This window comes from Girardinichthys multiradiatus, chromosome Y (assembly GCF_021462225.1).
Source record: "Girardinichthys multiradiatus isolate DD_20200921_A chromosome Y, DD_fGirMul_XY1, whole genome shotgun sequence".
Classification (NCBI taxonomy): Eukaryota; Metazoa; Chordata; class Actinopteri; order Cyprinodontiformes; family Goodeidae; genus Girardinichthys; species Girardinichthys multiradiatus.
Window position 1 is genome coordinate 13,641,441 of NC_061818.1, and position 24,115 is coordinate 13,665,555.

General features: G+C 41.3%; 1 protein-coding gene across 1 annotated transcript in view; it reads left to right on the forward strand.

The window, feature by feature from the left end:
- Window positions 1-24,115, forward strand: part of LOC124864966 (E3 ubiquitin-protein ligase SMURF2-like) — a 65,410-nt gene that overhangs the window by 37,693 nt on the left and 3,602 nt on the right. Inside the window, exons 6-19 of the mRNA XM_047359912.1 lie at window positions 2,325-2,390; window positions 4,112-4,196; window positions 4,396-4,479; window positions 4,927-5,135; window positions 7,945-8,029; window positions 12,536-12,694; window positions 12,800-12,847; window positions 16,353-16,554; window positions 19,056-19,159; window positions 19,688-19,802; window positions 20,256-20,434; window positions 20,560-20,818; window positions 20,903-21,104; window positions 23,196-23,271. Of these exons, the coding sequence (XP_047215868.1) occupies window positions 2,325-2,390; window positions 4,112-4,196; window positions 4,396-4,479; window positions 4,927-5,135; window positions 7,945-8,029; window positions 12,536-12,694; window positions 12,800-12,847; window positions 16,353-16,554; window positions 19,056-19,159; window positions 19,688-19,802; window positions 20,256-20,434; window positions 20,560-20,818; window positions 20,903-21,104; window positions 23,196-23,271 (1,873 nt within the window). The remainder of the gene's footprint in view (window positions 1-2,324; window positions 2,391-4,111; window positions 4,197-4,395; window positions 4,480-4,926; window positions 5,136-7,944; window positions 8,030-12,535; window positions 12,695-12,799; window positions 12,848-16,352; window positions 16,555-19,055; window positions 19,160-19,687; window positions 19,803-20,255; window positions 20,435-20,559; window positions 20,819-20,902; window positions 21,105-23,195; window positions 23,272-24,115) is intronic.

Here is a 24,115-nt window from a genome sequence, read left to right on the forward strand (position 1 = left end):
AGGAAGAGCTGCTCACCATCACCCTGCAATTACAGTAAAAATGTCTCAGAAGCTAGCTGGGTAAATGAGATGGAGGCTTCAGGAAATATTTAGCTACAACACAGCAGTCTGGAGGTTATTTTTTGCTGGTGAACTGGTACCTGCTCTGTGGCCCTGCGGTCTTGTTGGCTGAACTAGGAAAGAATCTCATAACTTTTCCTAGAAACTCCTGACACTGTTTTCCTGAATTGACACAGGAAACCTGAAGTTTGTGCAACAGCTGTGAGTGGTTTTGCTTTTGCATTTCCCCTTTTTTCTCCTGGCCTAGACCTCGTCCCTTGATTTCCCGTTCAGTCTCGTCCATGAGGTGGCAGAATGTGTATGAGCACACACACACAAGCGAAATGCCATTGTGACTAACCTCCATCTCCGTCTGCCGATCTAGACAACCGGTCATTTTGCATAGACATACATAATTGTACAGCTATTTATGTGTAAGCATAGATTTGTAGTTTTCTCTCTGTTGTGGTCCTTGTCATTCTTGTTTTTCCTGCATTTACCGCCAGTTGGCGTTTTGTTCCTCGACAAACGCTGGAAACGGCTCTGCATCGACTGAAACATTTGTGTATAATTGCAGAGTCTTTGCTTGACTATAACATTTATTTATAATGCACAAACTTAATTGTTCTGGTTTTGGTCTATATGACTGCTGAAGTATTGAAATGGCCTTACAAAAGTATTCATACTCCTTAAAGATTTTCACATTTTGCCCAGTTACCATAAGGAACTTTAATGTTTTATGTTTTCAACCAACACAAAATGATGCATCATTGTAAAGTGAAGTGAAATGATTTACATGGGTTTTCTCTGTTTTTCTCCTCTACTCTGATGACTCTAAAAAAAACACTGCACCCAACTGTACCTAAAGGCTTAATTGGTTGCACTGATCAGATGAGACCAAAATTGAACTTTTTAGCCTAGATGCTAAATCCTGTGTGTGGCGGAAAAAACACCACACATAATCTTAAAAATATTATCTTTTTAGGACACCTGGTAGTGGTAATATCATGCTGTGGGGATGCTTTTCTACAGAGGGATCAGGGAAGCTGTTCGGTTGACAGGAAGATGAATGGAGCTAAATACAGGCTAATCCAGGAAGAAAACGTGTTGGAGACGGGGGCAGAGTTTCACCTTACAGCATGGCAACGACCCTAAACACACAGCAGATGTGTGTGTTAGAAGGAACACAAGTCAGAGTCCAAACCTAAATCCAACTGAGAATCTGTGGCCAGATGTTTACAGATGCTGCCATCCAGTCTGACCAAGCTTGCGCTATTTCAGTCTCTAGATCTCTAAAACTGTTTGCAGCAAAAGGCGGTTCTATTGAAAACCAGTGCACACCACACTTTTCAGAATTTTATTTGTATAACATCTTGTAAATTATGTCTTGTTTTCCTTCCACTTACTAATTTTGCACTACTTTGTGTTAATCTATCCCATAAAGTCCCAGTAAAATACAGCTTTGCGGTTGTTTAAGGAGAATTAATGGTTTTCCAAAGCACCATGTTTGTTTGTTCTTTAAAAATGTTTTTTTTTTACTGTGTGAGTATTTACTGCTTTCTCTGTGGCTGCTGACCTTCCACCAGCCTTGTGACGATTTGACCATTGCCTGTTTTTGTCCATGTTCAGTCTAGACAGTCATCCTGGGCTGATCTGCATGGCACCCAGACAAGAGAGAACAGATAGTGACATTTTTTATGTCTGGAGGCAACTTGGACATTTTATTTATTTATTTATTTTTTGGCACTGTGTGTATTATTTTTTTTTCCGCCTGATCTCTCCGCCTGTCTCCCTTGCTCTGAAATTCCACAGACTTTAAGAAGTTCAGACAAAGAGTTTCCAGACTTTGGCAGAAGTTCGTGTCCATGCCAAGACTGAATGGAATAGTGCACGCTTTGTACTGAAATTTGTCAAACGTTTGACCCCTGCATTTGAACTGAAGCTTGGTGAGATTTTTACAGCCCGCGGCTGTTCCGCAGAGCGGACCATCTGTTCTCTGGCACAGCCAAGCTGTGGTTTGCAGACAGACGGAATGAGAGACGGATAATGAGGGAGAGGGGAACTGACTCTGAGTGATGTAAATGATACACAACCATGGGAATCATCCAAGCATGGGGAATGAGTCCAAACACATGCTGGTTTACATGTATCTCTCTCACGTGGATCCTTTCTTCTCTTCCAGTCCTTTCCAAATTGTTCTCCACTTTTATCTCTGTTTTCATTCCTTTCTGTCTGATTGTGTTATTTTTCACTCAGTGCACTTCTTCTTTTTTGCTTTTGAACAGACCAGAGACTAGACTTGAACAAGTTGAGCCCCAACGACAGTGACACAGTCAGGGGGCAGATTGTAGGTAAGTACAATCTGTTTGAGTTGTAAATTAAATCTGTATTCTCTGTACACATCTCCTAAAATATTTATATGTTGGGGTTTGTGTTGGTCGCAATTCCAATTTCACACTAAAAAAGTTTGGAAAATCTAGCCTTTAATTTGATTATATTTATTCAGTTGGTGGAAAGAAATCTGTCTTAAGAAAAAAGTGGTTTTAATTAAATTGCTGTCAGTTGACATCACTTAGTTTTCTCTTGTAACATTTCATACAGAGAGAAGGATCCAGGAGTTAGGTTTGGGAACTGTGGTGACCATAGATGAAGATTTATTTTTTGTTTTGGGGAAGCTGTTCTGTGTTGATTTGGCCAAAGGTTTTGGATCGAATATTTTTCCAAAATAATGAAGCCAGTTTCATAGAGGCAACCAAATCTTTTTAAGTTATAGTAAATAAGAATCTGTTCTTAATAACATACCCGTTTAATTAAAGATTAAATTAAATCAGACAAAAGAAAAATGTCAAATCTGATACCAGTAGATTTTTAAATATCTTTTTTAAATCTACTAGTATTTCCAAAGAGTTCATGAACCATGCTCTATGAGAAGGCTACCTGTGTGTTTGGAAGTGAAACAGGCCCACAGCATAACACATCCTCCACCCTAGCTAACCGAGACGTCTTTCCACTTATCACACATTCGTCCTTTATTTCCTGCCAAACTCCACCTGGTGTTTGTTGCCAAAAAGCTCAATCTTACTCTCATGTGATTAAAGCCACATCCATTCTTTTAGACCGATGAAGCCTTACATACATCTTCATTACTTGAATAGGTATGTTCACTTGTCTTCATATTGAAGAGAGAAATGGCCCTTGGTGTCACGCAGAATTTAAACCTCAGGGAAATAGGAAGAGTATTTAATAGAAACTCAGATTAACTTTAAAAAAGGGAAAATTATAAAAAATAATGTTCATGTTTTTATTTAAAACAAAATTATTACATGTACCAATAGGTTTGGTGCAGGTTAGTTTATAATAAAAAAAAAGCAAACAAAACAAAACAAAAAGGCTACTGTGGCTCAGTGGGAAGAGTAGTCTTCTTGGAGCCTGCAACTGGGTGAATGTAGCTGTAGTGGAAAGCACTTTCAGCGGTCAATATGAATGGGAAAACGCTATATAAGTTCAGTCCATTTATCATTTTTAACAGGTATTTCTTTACGCTGCATTTTGTTGTTCTTCATTGAATAAATATACTTAGGTTAAAGTTCTGATTTTTTTTTCTCAAGTTTTTATGCAAAATTACGCTGCTGCAATAAAGGTTATTTTAATACTGTCTTGACATTTTTCCACGGGTGTCTATAAATGTTGCCGGCTTTTATGTTTACAGTAGGAACCAGAAGCGCAGCTTTATGTATTTCTCTACTCATTGAAAGTAACTCTGTCCTTACCGGGTCTTTTGAGTAAATACAATGAGAGTTACTATAAAGGGTAACTAAATGTGTATAACATAGTTGATAAAAAAATCTAATTCTCCCTGTAAAAGAATAACTATAGAAATATTGTGTATAAAATGCAGTCCTATTTGACCAGATGTTCACCAAGCTTTTGATAAGATCTAACCCCTTTTCCTTGTTCTTAAAAGAAAAACTATATAGCTCCACTTTGTTTTTGATAACATATCATTGCCCTGGCTGGGATCTGCTGTCTAGTAACACTAGTATTTGTATCTGTCTCCCATGTGTTCTTAAAGTGAGCCTTCAGTCGAGGGACCGCATAGGGTCAGGAGGTCCCGTGGTGGACTGCAGTCGGCTGTTTGACAATGATCTTCCAGATGGGTGAGTAAGAGGCAAATCTCTTCAGTTTCTTTCTGGGTGTTGCAAATCATACACAACACACGTTCGCTGCAAGTACAAGCGAAGAGATATTAATGCAGAACTGATGTAAGAACGCGGGGTTGGCGTGTGGTGAAAAAGATCCGCGAGTCTTGCTTCAGTGTCGGCTCACTGCTGCGTCTGTGTATGTTTCTCCTGCCAGCTGGGAGGAGAGAAGGACTGCATCTGGACGAATCCAGTACTTGAACCACATCACACGCACCACACAGTGGGAGAGGCCAACCAGGTGAGTACACTTAGCAGGCCCCAGAAACTTAAACCAAGACCTCTTTCATCAAACACCAGGAGGTCCATGGAAGACTTCATGTCTGACCTCCGTGATCCCAAATTGAAAAGACCCTGGTGAGAACTGAAGTGGGTTTCAGAAAATGTGGTGGAAAAAAGTGTGACAAATTGCTCCAGGTTTAATGATGTGGACAAGCCAAAGAAACCTTGGACTTAATGAGAGTGGACATAGTCAGCTGTTTTTATTTCACACTTCTTGTGGATCTTGCCCTGAGGAAAGTTTTCCTTAGAATTTTACCATTGCAGTTTTCCTCATTGGGTTGATCTTCCTTAATCCTAACTGTTCTCTCACTTTTTTATAGAGGTACTATGGCCATCTTCATCCCCCCTCTAAACTCTTATCTCCTTCTTCCCATTGGTTGTTGGACCGTTTTACACCGACCCTCAGGCCTGCATCAGAGTATTCCAGCCCTGGACGGCCACTCAGCTGCATTGTAGATGAGAACACCCCTGTTAGCACAAATGGCGCCACGCCCACCACAGCATTACCTGCCAGTGACCAGCGGGCCCAGGAGAGGCGGGTGCGATCGCAGCGGCACCGCAACTATATGAGCAGAACCCACCTGCACATGCACCCAGACCTTCCTGAGGGATACGGTTAGTGGGACGGCAGCCCTACAGTGAATACACACACTTTATTTAATAGAGATATTGCATACACAGTTCAAATCTAAAGTTTAGTTACGGTGCCTTGCAAATGTATTTATACCTCTTGAAATTTTTCACATTTTCCCACAAATATCAATGTATTTTATCTAAATTTTATGTGCTAGACCAACATAAAATAACATAATACTGTAGTGAAAGGAAAATTATATATGCCTTTTAGGTTTTTTTGACAAATAAAAATCTGAAAAGTGTAGTCTCCGTTTGTGGTTGTTCAATATTTTGTAGAACAACATTTTTTTCTGCAATTACAGCTGCAGATCTTCTGGGATATGTCTCTACCAGCTTGCTACATCTAGAGCCATTTGTTGCCCATTCTTTTTTTTCTGCAAAGTAGCACAAGCTCTCTCAGATTGTAGAGAGAGAGTCCGAACATCAGTTTCCAAGTCTTGGCAAAGATCTTCAGAAGTATTTAGGTCTGGACTTTGAATAGGCCATTTTAACACATGAATATAATCATATGGTACTTGTACTGGTGGTACTTGACTGCTTTTAGTGACATTTTAGGACCAACTATTTATAAGGTGAAAGTTCAGCGGGTTAGCTGTAATGTAGAGCTAATAAACCAAAATAGCGAAAAGACGAGTCATTCGGCAACATTCATGGGTGTTTCAAACAAATGATACTCAAAACGGAAGTGAACCAGAGATCAAAATGAACTGACAGAAATATTCAGTGGCTAATAATGCTTTGTTACCATCAACTGTTAATACTTGACCAAGTTCTAGCTAAACGTTAAAAAAAAAGTAGAATTTGCCCATTTTTAACTGCTGTTAGTGATACAGGCCAAAATAACATCTTTGTCAGTAGATGCTGTACATGTGTTCATGTTTGGGAAATATTTACTGGGATACAAGCTGCAGGAAGTGCAGACAAAACAGCATGGCAGTCATCCTGGCCTTCATGTTCAATGAGAAGCTTCAGTCTACACATTCAGTACCCATGAATAAGGTTTTTTGTGTCCAACTCCAGTTATAGTACAGTAATGACCTGACAGTATGCTAGAATTTGGTCAGCTGGCACTTGTTATAAAACATTTGACCTAAACCAGTCCATTGTGAATCTGTTTGTATTTTTATGGTTGAACCTTCACCCCAACCTAAAGTCTTTTACAGCCTCTAGCAGGTCCTCCTCCAGGTTTGTCCCATATTTAGTTCGCATTGTTCACATAGTGAAAGTTAATGAACATTTCATCTTCTGGAACAACTGGAAAATCTTGACTGAAATTGAACACATGAGTTGAACAAAATATTAGATCTGCCAACCCTGAGTGTTGTTTGAGTTGTTATCAAAATAAGCATTTTTAAAGTTTCCCAACAATCCTGCACCCGTTCGAGGGTTTTAATAAAAAACAAGAAATTGGAAATAGATGAAAATCACTGTCATGTCCTCAGAGGTTTTTGTCTTTGCGTGTTAAATGCCTCTGCCTCGGCCAACCTGCCTGTCCACAGTGACCAGAGTGACCCAGCTAATCAATGGCCTGCGTACTGGCTCTGTTTTAGACAATTTAATTAAACTGATGTTGCTGTTCTAAGCTTGGCAACAGCTCACCACCCACACCTCCTTCCTTATTCAAGCCCACAGTAAAACAATCAGAAGCATTCATGTAAAGGATGGCACACAGACAAGCTGCAGTCTCTCCTTGAGGTCCAGGAAAGTTGTCTGTGGGGCTTTGGATCCAAAGAGAAGGAAGTGTAACTCAGCTTTGCCTTTACTCTTTCAGATTAGGCGGCTCCCTAGGTCTCCGTGCTTGTTTCCTTATCATGCTGACTCTTTATCAGTGTCTCTTCTACCAGATATGCTGTCTTCTTTATTTATTTGACAATTAATTATCATGATGGGGTCATGAGAATACACAGCCTGGCCCATTTTATATGGTCACATAGCCACCATTTGAAAGATCACTCTCATTCGTTCGCTGGGTGTTCTGAATGTGGAATTAAAGAATTAGGATTCATTCATTTCCCTTTTTTAAACACAAGCCAGAATAAATCATAATGATTCAGCCTTAATGTTGTACAGCAATCATTTCTTTGCACTGTGGAAACAAAAACAGGGAAGTGTAACTGGACCCTGAGGGTATTTCCTGTACCCTGTGGTTTCACGGCTTGATGCCAGCTATCCTTGGCATGGCTTGGCTCTCTGTGTAATAGTCCTGGCATGTCTGAGAGGAAGCATTTCATTGGCTTAATAAATGAGCAATGTAATGTGTAACCCTGATACCTGGAGTTCCCATAAAGCCTTGCATTAGCTCCTACATGACCTAGAGATGTCACCCTGCGTGTTGAACATGCAGCGCTCTTGTGAGTCAAGTGTGGCTGTGGAAGGTCACCTGGGCACGTGTAGAAGCAGGGAAGACAATCTCTAGAGATGGCAGAGGATGCCTTCCTGGCAGGAGGCTCAATGGAAATATCTGTCAGGCTGTGATGAATGAGCTCACCATCTGAAAGCTTAGACTACCACCCCCCCCGGTCTCGTCTCCTTTCCTCTCCAACGTTCCTCGCACTGTCTCTCACCTCCTCTCTCAGCTCACTCTTTCTGACTGCCTGTTGGGATCTCACGGCTGACTCAAGCCGTTCTTTTATCTCCATCTGTCAGATCACTCTCTTACGTAGACATATTGTGCCCAATCTGTCTGTAAGTGGAATATGAACTAAACTCTTGCATTTTGAAAGCTGTTTTAATTCATTGTTGAGGCAACTTGATGAACCTCTTTCATTGTTTTAATGTCTTCTCACAGAGCAAAGGACAACGCAGCAAGGTCAAGTTTACTTCCTCCACACTCAGACAGGTGTCAGCACATGGCATGACCCTAGGGTACCCAGGTATGATTTACACAGTCACCAATATTATTTTGTACATAATATTTTATATTTTCATTTAGCTCTTGAATAGTAAATGCAGGAATGTTTGAATAGGATTGTCTACACCAGCAGTTCTCATACTTGATGTTCAAAGGTCCAAATCGGATTTCCTATAGGTCTGGAACAATTTTTGTTGAGCTTTTTTTGCTAACATACAAACAGAGGAAATGGTCTACAACTGTTTGTTTTCATTTCAGTTCAATTCAGTTTTTTTTACAGCGCCAATTGAAAACACATATTGTCTCAAGGCACTTGACAAAATCATTTCAATTGAATCGTACAGATTTCAAGTCAGGTACATACATTCTAATTAATCCTAACTATCAAACAGTACAATCGGATTCAGTTATTTATTCAAATTGGTTAAAAGGTTTTCTATCTAAGGAAACCCAGCAGATTGCATGCAGTCAGAGACTTGCAGCATTCACTCCTCCTGGATGAGCTTGTAGAGACAGTGGACAGTCACTGGCGTTGACTTTGCTGCAATCCCTCATACTGAGCATGCATGTAGCGACAGTGGAGAGGAAAAACTCCCTTTTAACAGGAAGAAACCTCCAGCAGAACCAGGCTCAGTGTGAGTGGCCAGAGAGAACAGAGCAGAGACAGAAAAATAACCCAGAAGCACTGATCCAGGAGTACTTTCTATGGGAAAGAAAAGTAAAACATTAATGGTTGTAGCTCCTTTAGTGGCTTCATCTTAGAGAGAAAGACAGCTAAGCAGATGAACTCTGAATCAGTTTTCAAGTCTAGAGTATGAAAGAGAGCACATACAGTTAGTCACAGTAGAAGCTCAGCCAGTAGCTATGTCTAGGAGAGACAGGGTTAAACACTAAAAGACAGGACCAAGTGTATCATCTGTATAAGGTGAGCATTAAGTTGTTGGTAGCAGCATCTTGGCCGATGTCCCTCTCCAGGAAGGTGCCACAACTAAACACAGAGCCAGGCCAGATGTAGCTTCTAGGAAGAGAAAAAACAGAGAGAGAACATAGAGTTAAAAGCTGAAATAACAGCAAATAACGCAAAATTGGAGAGTAGTAGGAGAATGTAGCAGAGAGAGTGACAGTGGTCAATATGTTCTCCACCAGCCTAAGCCTATAGCAGCATAACTACAGAGATAGCTCAGGATAACCTAAGCCACTCTAACTATAAGCTTTATCAAAACAGAAAGTTTTAAGTCTAGCCTTAAAAGTAGACAGGGTGTCTGCCTCACGGACTAAAACTGGGAGCTGGTTCCACAGGAGAGGAGCCTGATAACTAAAGGATCTGCTTCCCATTCTACTTCTAGAGACTCTAGGAACCACCAGTAAACCTGCAGTCTGAGAACAAAGTGCTCTGTTAGGAATATATGGAACAATCAGATCTCTGATGTATGATGGAGCTAGATCATTAAGGACTTTATATGTGAGGAGGAGAATTTTAAATTCTATTCTGGATTTACCAGGGAGTCAATGAAGGGAATCTAAAATAGATATGATCTCTCTTTTTAATTTTCATCAGAACTCTTGCTGCAGCATTTTGAATCAGCTGAAGGCTTTTAACTGCATTTTGTGGACATCCTGATAGTAAAGAATTACAATAGTCCAGCCTTGAAGTAACAAATGCATGGACTAGTTTTTCAGCGTCACTCCTGGACAGGATATTTCTAATTTTGGCAATGTTCTGGAGGTGAAAGAAGGAAATCCTAGAAACCTGTTTAATATGGGATTTAAATGACATGTCCTGGTCAAAAATAACACCAAGGTTTTTTACTTTATTGGAGGTCAATTTAATGCCATCCAGGTTAAGTGATCGACTAAGCAGTTTCTTTTTTAAAGACTCTGGTCCAAAGACGACAACTTGTGTCTTTAAAGTCATTATGTCTTCCAGACATGCCTGTAGTCTATCTAACTAGTTGGGCTCATCAGGAGTTTTGGATAAATAAAGCTATCATCAGCATAACAGTGAAAAAGTATCCCATGCTGCATGATAATATTACCTATTTTTGACTGTAAAGTGTACCAAGTGTACGAAAGCATTTTATAATAAATCTTCAGAAAACCTGAGATGCATTTAAAGCTTTTGGATAGCTGTTAGATCCTAAATGTCTATCTGGTATTTATAAATTACTTTGTAATTAAAAAGGTAACCAGGTTCTTTACAATAAAAAAAAGAAAACCTCGGCTTGAATTGCATCAGCGTTACATGGTCTGGGATAGTGTTAGGGTTACTAACCATTAATGATGTTTAGGATTAACCAATTTTTTGTCTATCCAGGTTTCTGGACAGTCTTCTTTGCTCCAGCAGGGGGTTGTCTGGGTTTTAATGCTGCTGTAATGTTCTAACAACACTTCCTCTAACATTTTATTAACATTGATTATCATCCATCTTTGCCAAAATCTTTGTTTATGAAAGAAAATCTCTGGTAATGAGCTTAACTCTGTGGCCTCTAGTTGGTCATTGCGAACCGAAAACATCCACAATCTCACACTCTCAAGCAGTATCTGACATCAGATTTATATCGTTTTGCTTTTCTTTTCTGCTGCCCAGTCATGAGCACTTCTACTGCTCCCTACTTTCCCTCGTCTCCCCCCTCGCCCTCTTTTCAGCATCGACTCTAATAATATTAAAACCTGTGACTTGCTGCCAGTTCACTGTTGGACTGATACGAGTGTCTGACCTCTGAGGCAATTCTGCTGCAGCATCACCGTGCAGTTTGACATCCTCCGTCTTGGAGTGTGGAAGGAGTTGCTATGATGTCACAATCGCACAATGGGACAGTCCTGTACGATTTTGTTAAAATTACACTGGGTGTTGGAAGCTTCTAGCTCACATAGCTTTTGTTTATTTAAAGGACTGTGTGACTCAACACATAGAGCAACAAAAAGTCTTCAGTAAACATGCGTCTGCTTAGGATCTTTGCACAGAGAGATATGGTAGGCTAACATTTACTTGATTCCTCTCTGTTTTGATACGACTTGTTGATGATTAGCCTTCAACGTCTTCTCTATCCCAATACATTCTCTCTTCTAATGTGAACATAAAAGGAAACGGTAAACTGACACATAGGCTATGTTCACACTGCTGGCCAGAGTCACCCAAATCCATTGTCCTTGCCCATATCTGACCCATGCCAGGTTTTTAACGACAATATAAACATCACAAAGCTTTTTTTAAAATTATTCCAATCAGACCCAGGCCACTTTAATATGTGGTCCTAAATCATATTACAGTTTAATGTTTTTTTTGAAAGCCGTCTCCGTCTGAACTGATATCATCTAACATTGACATCATTGCGTGTGACAGACTCATAATTTTCCGCCAATGGAGAAGGGACGTGGCAAGAATAAATATAAGCAATGGGATGAAACAAGCAGGACAGATGCTGTGGCGGGTGGTCTATTTAATAATCACATGCTCATATTGTTTTATGGAGTTGAAGATTTCAGCTGCCTCTCTTTCTTCACTCTGTACAGACAAATGCTACTTACATGTGCATCAACATTATTTACAAACATCACAGTAGACATCGTTGATTGAGCTATCTATTATTTTGTCAGCTCCTATTTCACAACAAGTTCAGATCCAAACACAAACGTTGACGTGTGTAGCATCCATATTCTCTTCCATAAACACAGCAGGCTTTGATTGGGGTCACTTCTTCTTCTACACATGCCGGCTGTTGATTGTTCACAATGCACTCTGATGGTGGTCACATAAAAATTTTTATGCAACCAACCACCCAAAAAAAATAAAAAGTTGAGCATTAAGAGCTGCAGTCTAATCCTGCGACATTCCATGTTTTCCTATATCGAATTCCAGGATTATGTTTTCCTATTTTGCAACGTAGTAATCACTGTGCTCTTAAGAAGGGAGTGGACGTGGCTTAGATCGAGTTGCCTTAAAGTCCAGACTTGACTTTCAAAATTGCTTGTCTACATTTTCAATGCCCAGAACAAGATGTACCTATAGAAGGCTTATCCCTGATCCTCTTTTATTACTGTAACGTCGAGGCTGATTATGCTATGAGAAGACCCATGTCATATTACACTCCTTAACTGTGTACAAAAGCCATGAAAGACGTTGGGATACATACCCAGTCGGTCTCACCCTGACCCTATCAGATGCTTCAGGCATGTGGGTCTTGTTGATTACTGTATTCCGAACGAATGTGCGTGCAAAATATCTGCTAATGCTTTTCAAGAACATGCCTCAGTGGGCTCCCTTTACATCGTCATAGCTCTGCTTTGGGTCTGCAGAAGTTAGCCTCAGTGCTACAAGCCTGCTGACATTTCTGAACCTTCTGCTCTGTGTTTCAATCTAACTGAAAGAGGCTGTGATCAGTAGTAATAATAAACATGAAAGGAAGAGAACAGATCAAAAAGGGGTTGCCAGACATCTTGGAGTTCAGTTGTTCAGTTAGCCTGAGCTTTTGTATGTTCTAAAATGTAAATCTGTTTTGCTGCTGTGTGCTCCTCTGTTGTATCTCAGAGACCTGAGCAATGTGAACTGTGAGGAACTTGGTCCTCTACCACCAGGATGGGAGATCCGGAACACCGCCACAGGGAGGGTTTACTTCGTTGACCACAACAACCGAACCACGCAGTTCACAGACCCACGCCTCTCGGCTAACCTGCATCTAGTTCTAAAGTGAGAGCTGTGCTTTTTCATTTAAACATCAGAAAAGCAAGTGATATCAAAAAATAGGTCATGAGATGAAAGATTTGTTTCATTTTTTGTATTTTGTGCCTTCAGTCCAAGTTCCAATGGTTCTCGAGGAGGCAGCGAGAGTCAAAACGTCAGGTAAGGATTGGGTTGTATGTCAGCAGTATGCTTTAAACACAAAGAGGAACATACACATGGTTAGACATCCATCACACACATAGTTACTTTACCTCCCTGTGAGTCCGTGTTTCACACTGGAGCACCGTGCCAATGTCTGTTCGCCACCTGTAGAGGTTCAGCCCTCAGTGTAGTCCTTCTGAGCAATTGCCCATAAGAATACACACACACAGACATGTATACATGGTACAGGCTTCCCACATCCTTTCTTTCCTCATGATAATTCAGAAATTCCTCAGCCCTACAGAGATTTTACTCATAAAAGCGTTTTAGCACACAATCCGTCACAAGGCTGCCTCTGGCCAGACATCAACTAGCTGACTGGAAACCAAGGCTGGTGTGTCTGTGGCTTAGGAGCGTCTTATGTCCAGGAAACAGAGCATAAGTCCTGTGCCCAAGTCAATGAATGAGCTGGATTTGTAAGTCTATACATGTAGATTTATGTGGATCGGTTCACACGTGTGTGCTTGGCATTTGTCTGCATGATTGAATGCTCAGTGTGAAAGTTTCTTCCCTTGTGCAGCTGAATCACACACTTATATCTGTTTAATTGGGATTTTATCTGGTAGACCAACACAACGTAGCACACCATTGTAAAGTGCAAAATGATACATGGTTATAAAACGGTTTTGTAAATGATAATCTGAGAAGTGTGGTGTACATTTGTATTCACCCTACTTTACTTCGATCCCCCTAAAAACAATCCAGTGCAACCAATTGGCTTCAAAAGTCGTCTAAATACAAGTTATTGGAGTCCAGCTGTGTGTAATCTATTCTCAATATGAATACAGTTGATCTGTAAAGACCCTTTCATCAGCATTTTAGGAGACGAAGCAAATATGTGGAAGAAGGTGCTCTGGTCAGATGAGACTAAAATTAAACTTTTTGATGTACATGCAAAACACTATTTGTGGTGGGAAAACTAGCCTCCTGAACACACCATGAACACTATGTAAAATGGTGGTGGCAGCATGATGTTTTGGGGATGCTTTTTTCAGGAAGGACAGGGAAGTTGGTCAGAGCTAAATACAGAGTAATCCTGGAGGAAAGGCAGTTGGAGGCTGCAAAAGACCTAAGATTGGGCCAACATTACACCCACTACAGTGGATTCTTTAAGATCAAAGCATTTTCATGTATTTGGTCCAGTCAAAGTCCAATCCTGAGTCCAATTGAGGCTCTGTGGCAGAAGTATTTTGCAAAGAGTGGGCTAAAGATTCAGTCTGCAGATGTACAAAGCTGGTAGAGACCATGACCTGCAGCTGTAATGGCAGCGAAGATTTATTCTAGAAAGTATTGACTCAGGGAGGAGAAATACACATGCACGGTTCACTTTTTTGTATAAAAAGAAAAGAAAACCCTACATCATTTTGTCTTCTGCTTCCAAATTACACACTACTTTGCTTTGCTGTATCACATAAAATAGCAGTGAAATATGTTAAAGTTTGTCTCAGTATGGGTCCCAGCTCCAATATTTAGGATCTGGTAGTTTGCTTTCCTTTGTGCCACAAGAAAAACTGTAGACAAAAACCTTTACACCTCTGTGTGTTTTCTTTCTATGTTTTCTTTTTGGGTTTACTGCACGCTCTTTTATTCCCCAGTTTCAGTCTGGAGGAAATGTCTTACCTCAACAATATCATAATGTCTTGTGAAGAATATTAAACTTGAGCCTGAGAGTTGGAAATCTTGATAGAATTTAACTGGAACCTGCATCAGTCCTTACCGTTTATATTAACTGTGCCTAATATTATCTGTTGCCTTTTCTGTTTAGTTTCAGAGCTAACTTTGAAGTGACTCTCTAGCTTGTGACAAACATCTGGAAAGTATATCAGTCCTCCTGGTTCTCTGTCAAGACATCTGCCTTTTATCAGCCCAGAGATTATAGACATTTTCACCTCTCATGTGCCGTCATCCCACAAAAATGTCAGATATATATAATGTCCATCAAAGTTACAGTTTATAGCTCTGCATGGTTTTGGTTAAGAAGTCCCTGTGCTGTTGCTGTCTTGTTGAATCCAGGCTGCCTTTCTGGTTGAGGTCAGTGTCCAATAGGTAACTGAATCCATGTCTGCTTTTAGGACCTGGCTGCAGGGCTGCCTTTGTGTACCGTCACATGAGAAAAAGACGTCTATTTGGAGACATTTGTGATTGATCAAATTGTGCTATTCTTTGGGGATAAAAAAAGAGAGTGCCTTCAAGTTACATGTTCCAGTCATGCTCATCAATAAGCAACTGGAAAGTGAACAGAGAGTTGCAGGGAGTGCAGCTATGAGAGACGGAGCAGCAACATTTGTTTTATGGGTGAACGCGCAGAAAGAGAGAGATGCTCCGTGCCTCCGCTCATCTCCTCCCACTCTAAGAGCGGTCTGCCGTGTTTGGGTGCTGTCAGCAGAGTGCCCTTCCTGCCTCCCGTCCCCTTTTCGGTCTAGTCAGCAGGAAATAAAGGGATTCATGAGGAGGTCTCGAGCATCCTATGGGGCCATGTGGCTTTCTAGGATAGCAGGAAGTGATTAGATTCTGCTGTACAGACCCCAGAAACCAAATGTTGGGACTTTGATCTAGAGAAATGGCCACTGTGGTAAAGTGTAATGCATTTTGCTGGATCGGTGGATATATTAACGTCTAAACCAACTCTTTACAACTGGGTCCTGTCTGAAGGTCATTTATTACCACTTCCAGTTAGTTTGTTGTTCCTATTTAACAACAGCTGCATAGTTTATTTTAAAACCTTTCCTGTAGGCATGAAATCAGGAATCAGTGCCAGCATAGTGTAGCCATGCCAATGGAAAATGCTTTAGTTTATCTGTTCAACCATAAACTCGAATATTTATTAGAGTATCACAAAGTCAAATTGGACCATGTTTAGTCTCTAGGAGTTAAGAGTATGAGTTGCCCCCTGCTGGTTATTATAAATAATGCATGCTTTGAAAGTCTATTATAGTACCTTGCGGCTTTTACAGTGTGTGAATACAATCTACTTTATTAACACACGTCAGTTTCATTAATTCAATTAGATTTCACTTGGCAAAGGATATAATATACATCACAATAAAAATTTAAATTGGCACTCATTTGTTTTTCCTTTTGAGAATTATAATTACATGGGGAAAAACCCAGGGAATCCAGTAGATTCAGCATTACTTTAAGCAACCTCTGACCAAAAAGGAATTTCTTACCTTTTAAAACAAAAAACATGGATAAATGATGAATGTTTAATCTTGGTTAAGCTCTGTTTTATAAAGAAAATTGGTTTTATTTTAAAGTAGCAGTGCAGGTTAGAGGTTGCCGCTTTTCTTGCTTATATTCCCCAAAATGTACATTAGTAAAAATGACAGATTCTTTTTTAATCTTCTTATGTTGGGTGTCTTATCTTTTTTTCACAAGCAATAACATTTTTCTCCCTTGTCTTGTCCATTTCTTTCCCTGCCTGGTGTCCTTTGCGTCTCTGGGTTTCTCTTGTGGCTTGCAGTCGTCAGAACCAGACAAAGGATCAGGCCCAGCAGGCTCTGGTGTCCCCCGGTCAGCTCCTGGAAGAGGCAGAGTGTCTCACCGTGCCCAAATACAAGAGAGACCTCGTTCAAAAGCTTAAGATCCTGCGTCAGGAACTGTCCCAGCAGCAGCCTCAGGCCGGCCACTGTCGCATTGAGGTGTCCCGCGAAGAGATCTTTGAGGTCAGCATATCATCTAGACCTTCCAAAGCATGCCTGTTATATGCTATATTCACAAAGTAGTGCACACAGTGCCTTGTACAAGTGTTTATACCCCTGGGCCTTGTCACATTTTGTCACATGGCATCCACAAACTAAATTATTGTGGTCGTACCAGCACAGAATAGGACATACTGTTGTGGACGGAAAATGATGAATAGTTTTGAAATTTAAAATAACAAACTAGAAAGTGAGGTGAACATTTACATTAAGCCCCCCTTGAGTCAGTACTATTCAAAACACCTTCCAGTGCAACAACAGCAAGTGTTTTGACGTATGTTGCTACCAGCTTTGTAAAGACTTCACGTTTTGACCATTTTCTTTGCAAAATGGTTTAATCTTAGTCAGATAAGATAGTTTCCATCAACTCCAGCTTCCCTTTGTCTGCTGAAGAAAACTATCCCTACAGAATGATGCTCTGACCACCAGGTTTCACTCTGGGGATGGTGTGCTCAGGGTGATGCACTGTTACTTTCCCCCATCTCATAGTGTTTTTTCCATAGAAGGCTAAGTTGTTAAATTGTGGTCTAATCTTAACTGAGCACCTTCATAAACACATGTTCCTTCTTGCACCTTTGACCATAAAGGCCAGCTTTGTGTAGTTCAAGATTGATAGTTATTTAATTCTCTCACCTGAGCTGTGGATCTGTGCAGCTCCTCCAGAGTTACCATGTGCTGCTTCTCTGATTAATGCTTTCCTTGCCCTGCCTGTCAGACAGTGATCTGTGAGATGCACTGTCCGCTGTGTTCCTTGGTCTTCATGATGCTCTTTGTTCTCTAATGTTCTCTAACAAACCTTTGAGGCCTTCACAGAACAGCTGGGTTTATACAGAGAATAAACGGCACACAGGTGAATCAGATGGATGTAGTCCTCTAAAAATAAAGAAATGTTTGTTTTAGTTTTAAGTTCATTTTCCCATTATTGCTAATAAATGTGTCTTTTAGACAGAGCAACCAGTTTTTGTTGTCTGTGTACCTCCAAAGAATTGCCAGTCATCTTAAACTATTCTTCTCCTCCCCTGCTCCTCTTTACGTTCTCCACTAAAGGTCGGTGCCCCACGCTGTCTAACTGTGAGAACGTTTCTCTCCCTCATTGTTATCTATGATGTGTGAAGGTAACTCTGCTCCAAATCTAAACCAGACCTCTAGTTTATGAAAAGTATTTTCTCAGTGGGGGCAGTGTTTTTTTTTTTTTCTCTCTGCATCTAGGAGGTGCAGGGCCTTGAACAGAACACCACCTGCAACAGACTGCATGACCCTCATAAAATACGCGCTGGAATGTGCTGGAACAGCCGCATCTGTCAATCTGAGCGAAGACATTTTTGTTGGCTGATCTTAACATTTGTGAGGGTGGGAGGATAGTGGGGTGGGTGTGGGTGGGGTTATAGCAGGTCTTAAGGGTTCAGACAGACATATCTGCATAGCTTCTCCAGAACAATTCAAGCAGTAAATTATGCCTCTATAGAAAACTCTTTGGTGATGTCTCGATGTTTATTTTTAAAGAGTAGATAAGACATTCCCATTTCTCCCACAACACCCATGAGTTTGTCTGCTCCATCCTGAAGGTATGATGGAGCCTGGCAGAGGAAGAGGCAGTGTTGTTAGAGTCTTAAACTTGTGTTTGTTGTACCTTCCTCTAATCAACTTATAGTGAAGCCTCCTTAGTAACGATGTAAGCTGTTTGCACGTGAGGTGAACACAGGCAGAGGCGGAGATCTTGCAGCCTCAAAATAGAGTTAAAAAATTAAAAGTGCTGTTGATACGGTACCGTAACTTTCTTGTTTCTTATGCCCCTTTTCCCTAGTCCCTACTCAGCACGGTTTGGTACAGCTCTACTCGCTTTTTAGGCTTTTCCATTAATATTTTAATATTTTCCAGCAGTGTACGGCAAGAGGCGGGGTACACCCTGGATAGGGCGCCAGTCCATCGCAGGGCAACACAGAGACACACAGGACGAACAACCATGCACACACACATTCACACACCTAAGAGCAATTAATAGAGACAAGTTAACCCAAAAGTCAGACTGTGGCCAGAGCACCTGGAGAGAACCCAAGCATGCACAGGGAGAACATGCAAAACTCCATGCAGAAGACCCGCCAGCCGGGATTTGAACTGAGGACCTTCTTGCTGCAAGGCAATAGTGCTACCAACTCCAACACCTTGCAGCCTTTTATCTTTTATTTTATTTCCTCTAAAGTTTGTATATTTATACTTAATATCTGTATGCTGTGAGCGTGTGTAACCAAAGTCAAATTCCTTGTGTACACAATCTTGACCAATAGAGCTGATTGATTGTGAGCTGATCTGTGCCTTACAGAAGGACGTGCATCACCGTCTGGTCAGTTAGAGAAGTTGAATCCTTGGCTCAGTGTGACCATCGCTTTATCCCTTTACAAGGACTAAAAGAGATTTTTCTTTGATATTTGACTGAGTTTGATGAGGCGTGTCTGTCTGTCTTACAGGAGTCATATCGGCAGGTGATGAAGATGAGGCCAAAGGACCTATGGAAACGGTTAATGGTGAAGTTCAGAGGTGAAGAAGGCCTCGACTATGGAGGAGTAGCCAGGTGAGCAGGGCCAATAGTTACAACCTTTTTAATGTTGTTTTTTTGCCTGTTATAGCCAAGTAATTGGTCTGAACAGGCATTGCTCCATCATATCATATACAGTGGCTTGTAGACGTATTCACACCACTTGACATTTTGTTTCAGACCGACCACAAGCTTCAGTGTATTCTACTGGCATGGTCTGGGATAGAACAACACAATGTAGAGCAACACTTTGGAGTGGAAGGAAAATTATACTTGTTTTACAAAATGTTTCACAAATAACAATCTGAAAACTGTGGTGTACATTTGTATTCAAGTCCCTTTACTCTTGATACTCATACATAAAATTCAGTGCTACCAATTACCTTTATCAGTCCCCTTGATCAATTAATAAAGTGGAAGTGAAAGAAAGCCATAAGAAGTCCTGTTTGAATATTTCCTCTACTTCTCACACTTGTACTAGGTTTTACATGCCACTGTGAGTATATTTTCTCACCTCCATCACTTTCACCACCTAATGTGCACCCTACTTTTTGTACTCTGCAGGGAATGGCTCTATCTGCTGTCGCATGAGATGCTGAACCCATACTACGGCCTGTTTCAGTACTCCCGCGATGACATCTACACACTGCAGATCAACCCGGATTCTGCTGTAAATCCTGTAAGTTACACACTGGTAAACATGGCTGTGATAAAAACGGCAGAAACAGCAGCTTCCAGAATTGGTTCCCCTCAGATTTATCTTTTTTAGATGTTCCTTTATACCATTTGAACCAGCTCAGTGTAAAAACTAACCTTTTGAAGCTATTAAAGCAAAACTTTTAAAAAATATCTTTTTGAGTAGTCACTGGCATTGATGAAAAATAATTGAATACCATGCTGGAAATGTGCAACTTTAATCAAACACCTTTCATCAAAGGTAGATCCGACACTATCAGAGGCCACATAATATTTTATCTTTCACGTTTTTATCAACAGTTTCCATTAGACCATTGAACTGCAGCTTTCTGTTTAGTTGAAATGATCGTGTAAAACAATGTCTGCATTACTTTATGCATAACATGCATCCTGTTTTATATTAAAAGTAAAACAATTATTTTTTTTCTCCTTGCAGGAGCATTTGTCGTACTTTCACTTCGTCGGCCGCATTATGGGGATGGCTGTGTTCCATGGCCACTACATTGACGGGGGTTTTACTCTGCCCTTCTACAAACAGCTGCTGGGTAAACCCATCACCCTGGATGACATGGAGTCTGTAGATCCTGACCTGCACAACAGCCTGGTTTGGATCCTGTAGGCGTCCTTTGTAACTCAAACATGTCTAGACCATCACAACACATTTCTCAGGGTTTTACTCAGTGTTTGTTTTTCAGTACATACCCTTTTAATAATGATTATGAATGTGATTCTGCCACCAGGGAAAATGACATTACAGGTGTGCTGGACCACACCTTCTGTGTAGAGCACAATGCGTATGGAGAAATCCTCCAGCATGAACTCAAGCCGAATGGTAAAAGCATCCCTGTCACACAGGACAACAAGAAGGAGTATGTCCGCCTCTACGTCAACTGGCGCTTCCTGCGAGGCATTGAAGCCCAGTTCTTGGCCCTGCAAAAGGGCTTTAATGAGGTCATCCCTCAACACCTGCTCAAAGCTTTCGATGAGAAGGAGCTGGAGGTACTTCGGTTTTCTTCTCCATAAGTTTTTCTCATCGCGTGGCTTCTTTTAATCCATCACACTAAACGGTATCTCTACCTGTAGCTGATCGTCTGCGGCCTGGGTAAAATAGACATCAACGACTGGAAGTCCAACACGCGGCTGAAGCACTGCACTCCGGACACCCACATTGTTAAATGGTTCTGGAAAGCTGTAGAGTTTTTCGACGAAGAGCGCAGAGCCCGACTGCTGCAGTTTGTCACAGGTTCCTCCAGAGTTCCTCTGCAAGGTTTTAAGGCCCTTCAAGGTAATTCACACCACATACATAAAATATATAGCTATTCCAGGTTTAGATGGAGATGGAAAAAGAAAATAAAACTATATTTTGAGAATTTATTCCCTATCTCTTTGTCTAAAAGTTGTTTCCATTCATCCATCCATACATCCAACCATCCATACCTCCAACCATCCTAGAGTTTTCCCATCTATTTTTTTTTATCCATCCTCCCACCAATAAATCTCTATCCATTAACCCTTCCATCGTTCCGTGTGTCTATTCTTCTGTCCGTTCATCCGTATATCTACCTTGTGACAGTTTGTGGTCTTTTCTGGTTCCACATTCAAAACCTTCCTGCTGTTTGCCATAAATTTGTGGAGAAGTTTTCTTTTTATGTTAAAAAAGGGTTAAAAAGGACTGAGACTTTTTTTTATACATGAAATATGTTAAAAAACTCTGGTTGAAATTGTGGGAAAATGTTAATTAGTTTGGATCACAAGTGTACAGAGTTGAAGAGATGTAGCTCTAAGACGCACTGTCGAGGATGTGCACTGAGAAGTGTTTGGCTCCCTGTGTGCATCTGTGTCTCTGGGTTGTTGTGATCCGGGATGAACCCTCCGTCTGAGCGTACTACTATGGTTCAGTGGGTCCATCCTGGCAGACAGGTCTGACCAGACACAGAGCGCCCAGGCTTGATGAGTACAAGGTGATCCACTGGCAGATAGTACCCTTCAGCACCTCGTGTAACACGATCATCTTTTCTTGGGCCAAACATCACAAACTTAAAAGGTCTTCCAAATAAAGTAGGACTTCAGTGGATTGACATGAAGCAAGTTAATGGGGAGATCTGGAGGTAGATAAATGCAAGAACTTAACAGAATCATCTTCATACAGTGTCTCGTGGTCATGCCTCTTAAGCTTTTTCACATTCAAAAAAGAATGACACATATTCAGCCTTTTTTAATCTGATACCCATAATGCAATTGTGTGCAACCTAAGCTGAAAGACAAGGAAAGCATTCACCAGAGAAGCAGCCAATTGTAACTCTGGATGAGTTGCACAGATCCACAGCTTGGGTAGGGTGATCTGTTGGCTACACAAATATTAACCGCACACTCCACAATTCTGGTCTTCTATGGAGGCATTGCTAAAACGTTAAGGAGGGCTGTTTGCATTATACCACAAGCCATGTAAGGGGGGGTCAGTAAACATGTGGAAGAAGGCTGAACGTTTTGAAGCTGTCCATTATGCTGAACACATTATCCCCAGGGTGAAACATGATGATGGCAGCATCGTGCTGTGTGGATGCGTTTCTTTACCAGAGACAGGGAAGCTGCTCAGTTGATGCAAGAATATCAGAACGTGCAGAAGCAAAATCCCAGGAACATTTCTTGAGGTTTTTGGTTGTAACGTTAAAAGGTTCAAATGCTATGAAAGCTTTTAAAGGGTGTATATTGTAGCAGAATAAAGCCATTTGTTCTTAGACACCATAGATGATTCTGGAGAATGTTGGTATATTTAATACGTTTTATGTTTTATTGACCAAGTCCTGTTTTTGTTCGTAATTAAGTGGGATGTAATTATTATTTCTGTTATCACTGCCTGTGTATACTATGGCTTTTACTTGCCTCACGTAAATGTCAGCATAAATATTTGCATTTCTATCAAATAATCATCTTTGTTTTTGCTTAAACTGATCAACTTTATTTAGTTTAAAGTGTAGACTGAAGGTTTATTGGGTGGATAGAGACACACATACTTCATAGTGCCTATAGGCTGATTTACAAAATGTATCTGTTGAACTGATGTTAATTATACTATACAGTTAAGGCATTACTCAGACAAATAGTTTTTCGATATTAAGATGATCTTTTTCCTTGTTTGGTGACTGTTGTTTTGTGTCGAGCTTATCACACAGATGGAAGGTGAGGATGTGCAGAGGCTGCTCTGGTGGTTTATTCTGCAAACATAAATGCTTCGCTAATTAATCCAATAAACCCAAACACAGTAACAGTGTGGTGTTTATATTTCTTGAGTTTTTGAGTTGGAAGTCACATAAATCCACAAACTGAAGAAGTGATTATTTTTAAAATATTTCTCTAAAAACGATTTCCTTTGCAGGTGCTGCTGGACCACGACTCTTCACTATACACCAGATTGATGCCAGCACGAACAACCTGCCCAAAGCCCACACCTGGTGAGGCACCCGTCTGTTTTATAACAGTTTCTGGTCATCTGACACATTTAAGATTGATTAAAGGAGGTATACTAAATAGGGACATAGAGCTCTCTCCACATTGTCGGCACCCAAAGACCATGGAGACTTGTAGATGGAAAAATGCCTTAAAAATAATCATTGCAGCATAACGTCATTCTGAAAAATTGAGAAAATACCAGCCTTTGATTTTGGTATACCCGTACTCGTCGTCTTCCTCTTTATCCGGGACCGGGTCGCGGGGGCAGCAGACTCAGCAGAGACGTCCCTCTCCCCAGACACCTCCTCCAGCTCCTCCGGGGGGGGCCCAAGGCGTTCCCAGGCCAGCCGAGAGACATAGTCCCTCCAGCGTGTCCTTGGCCGTCCCCTGGGCCTCCTCCCGGTGGGACGTGCCTGGAACACCTCCCGAGGAAGGCGTCCAGGAGGCATCCGGTATAGATGCCCGAGCCACCTCAACTGGCTCCTCTCGATCTGGAGGAGCAGCGGCTCTACTCCGAGCTCCTCCCGGATGGCCGAGCTCCTCACCCTATCTCTAGGGGAGTGCCCGGCCACCCTACGGAGGAAGCTCATTTCAGCCGCTTGTATGCGGGATCTCGTTCTTTCGGTCATGACCCAAAGTTCATGGCCATAGGTGAGGGTAGGAACGTAGACCGACCGGTAAATCGAGAGCTTCGCTTTTCGGCTCAGCTCTCTCTTCACCACAACGGACCGGCACAGCGCCCCCATTACCCTTTTCCGATCGAGAACCATGGCCTCGGACTTGGAGGAGCTGATCGCCCCAGTGCATGCTGTAGGTCTTGGCTAGAGGGGGCCAGCAGGACCACGT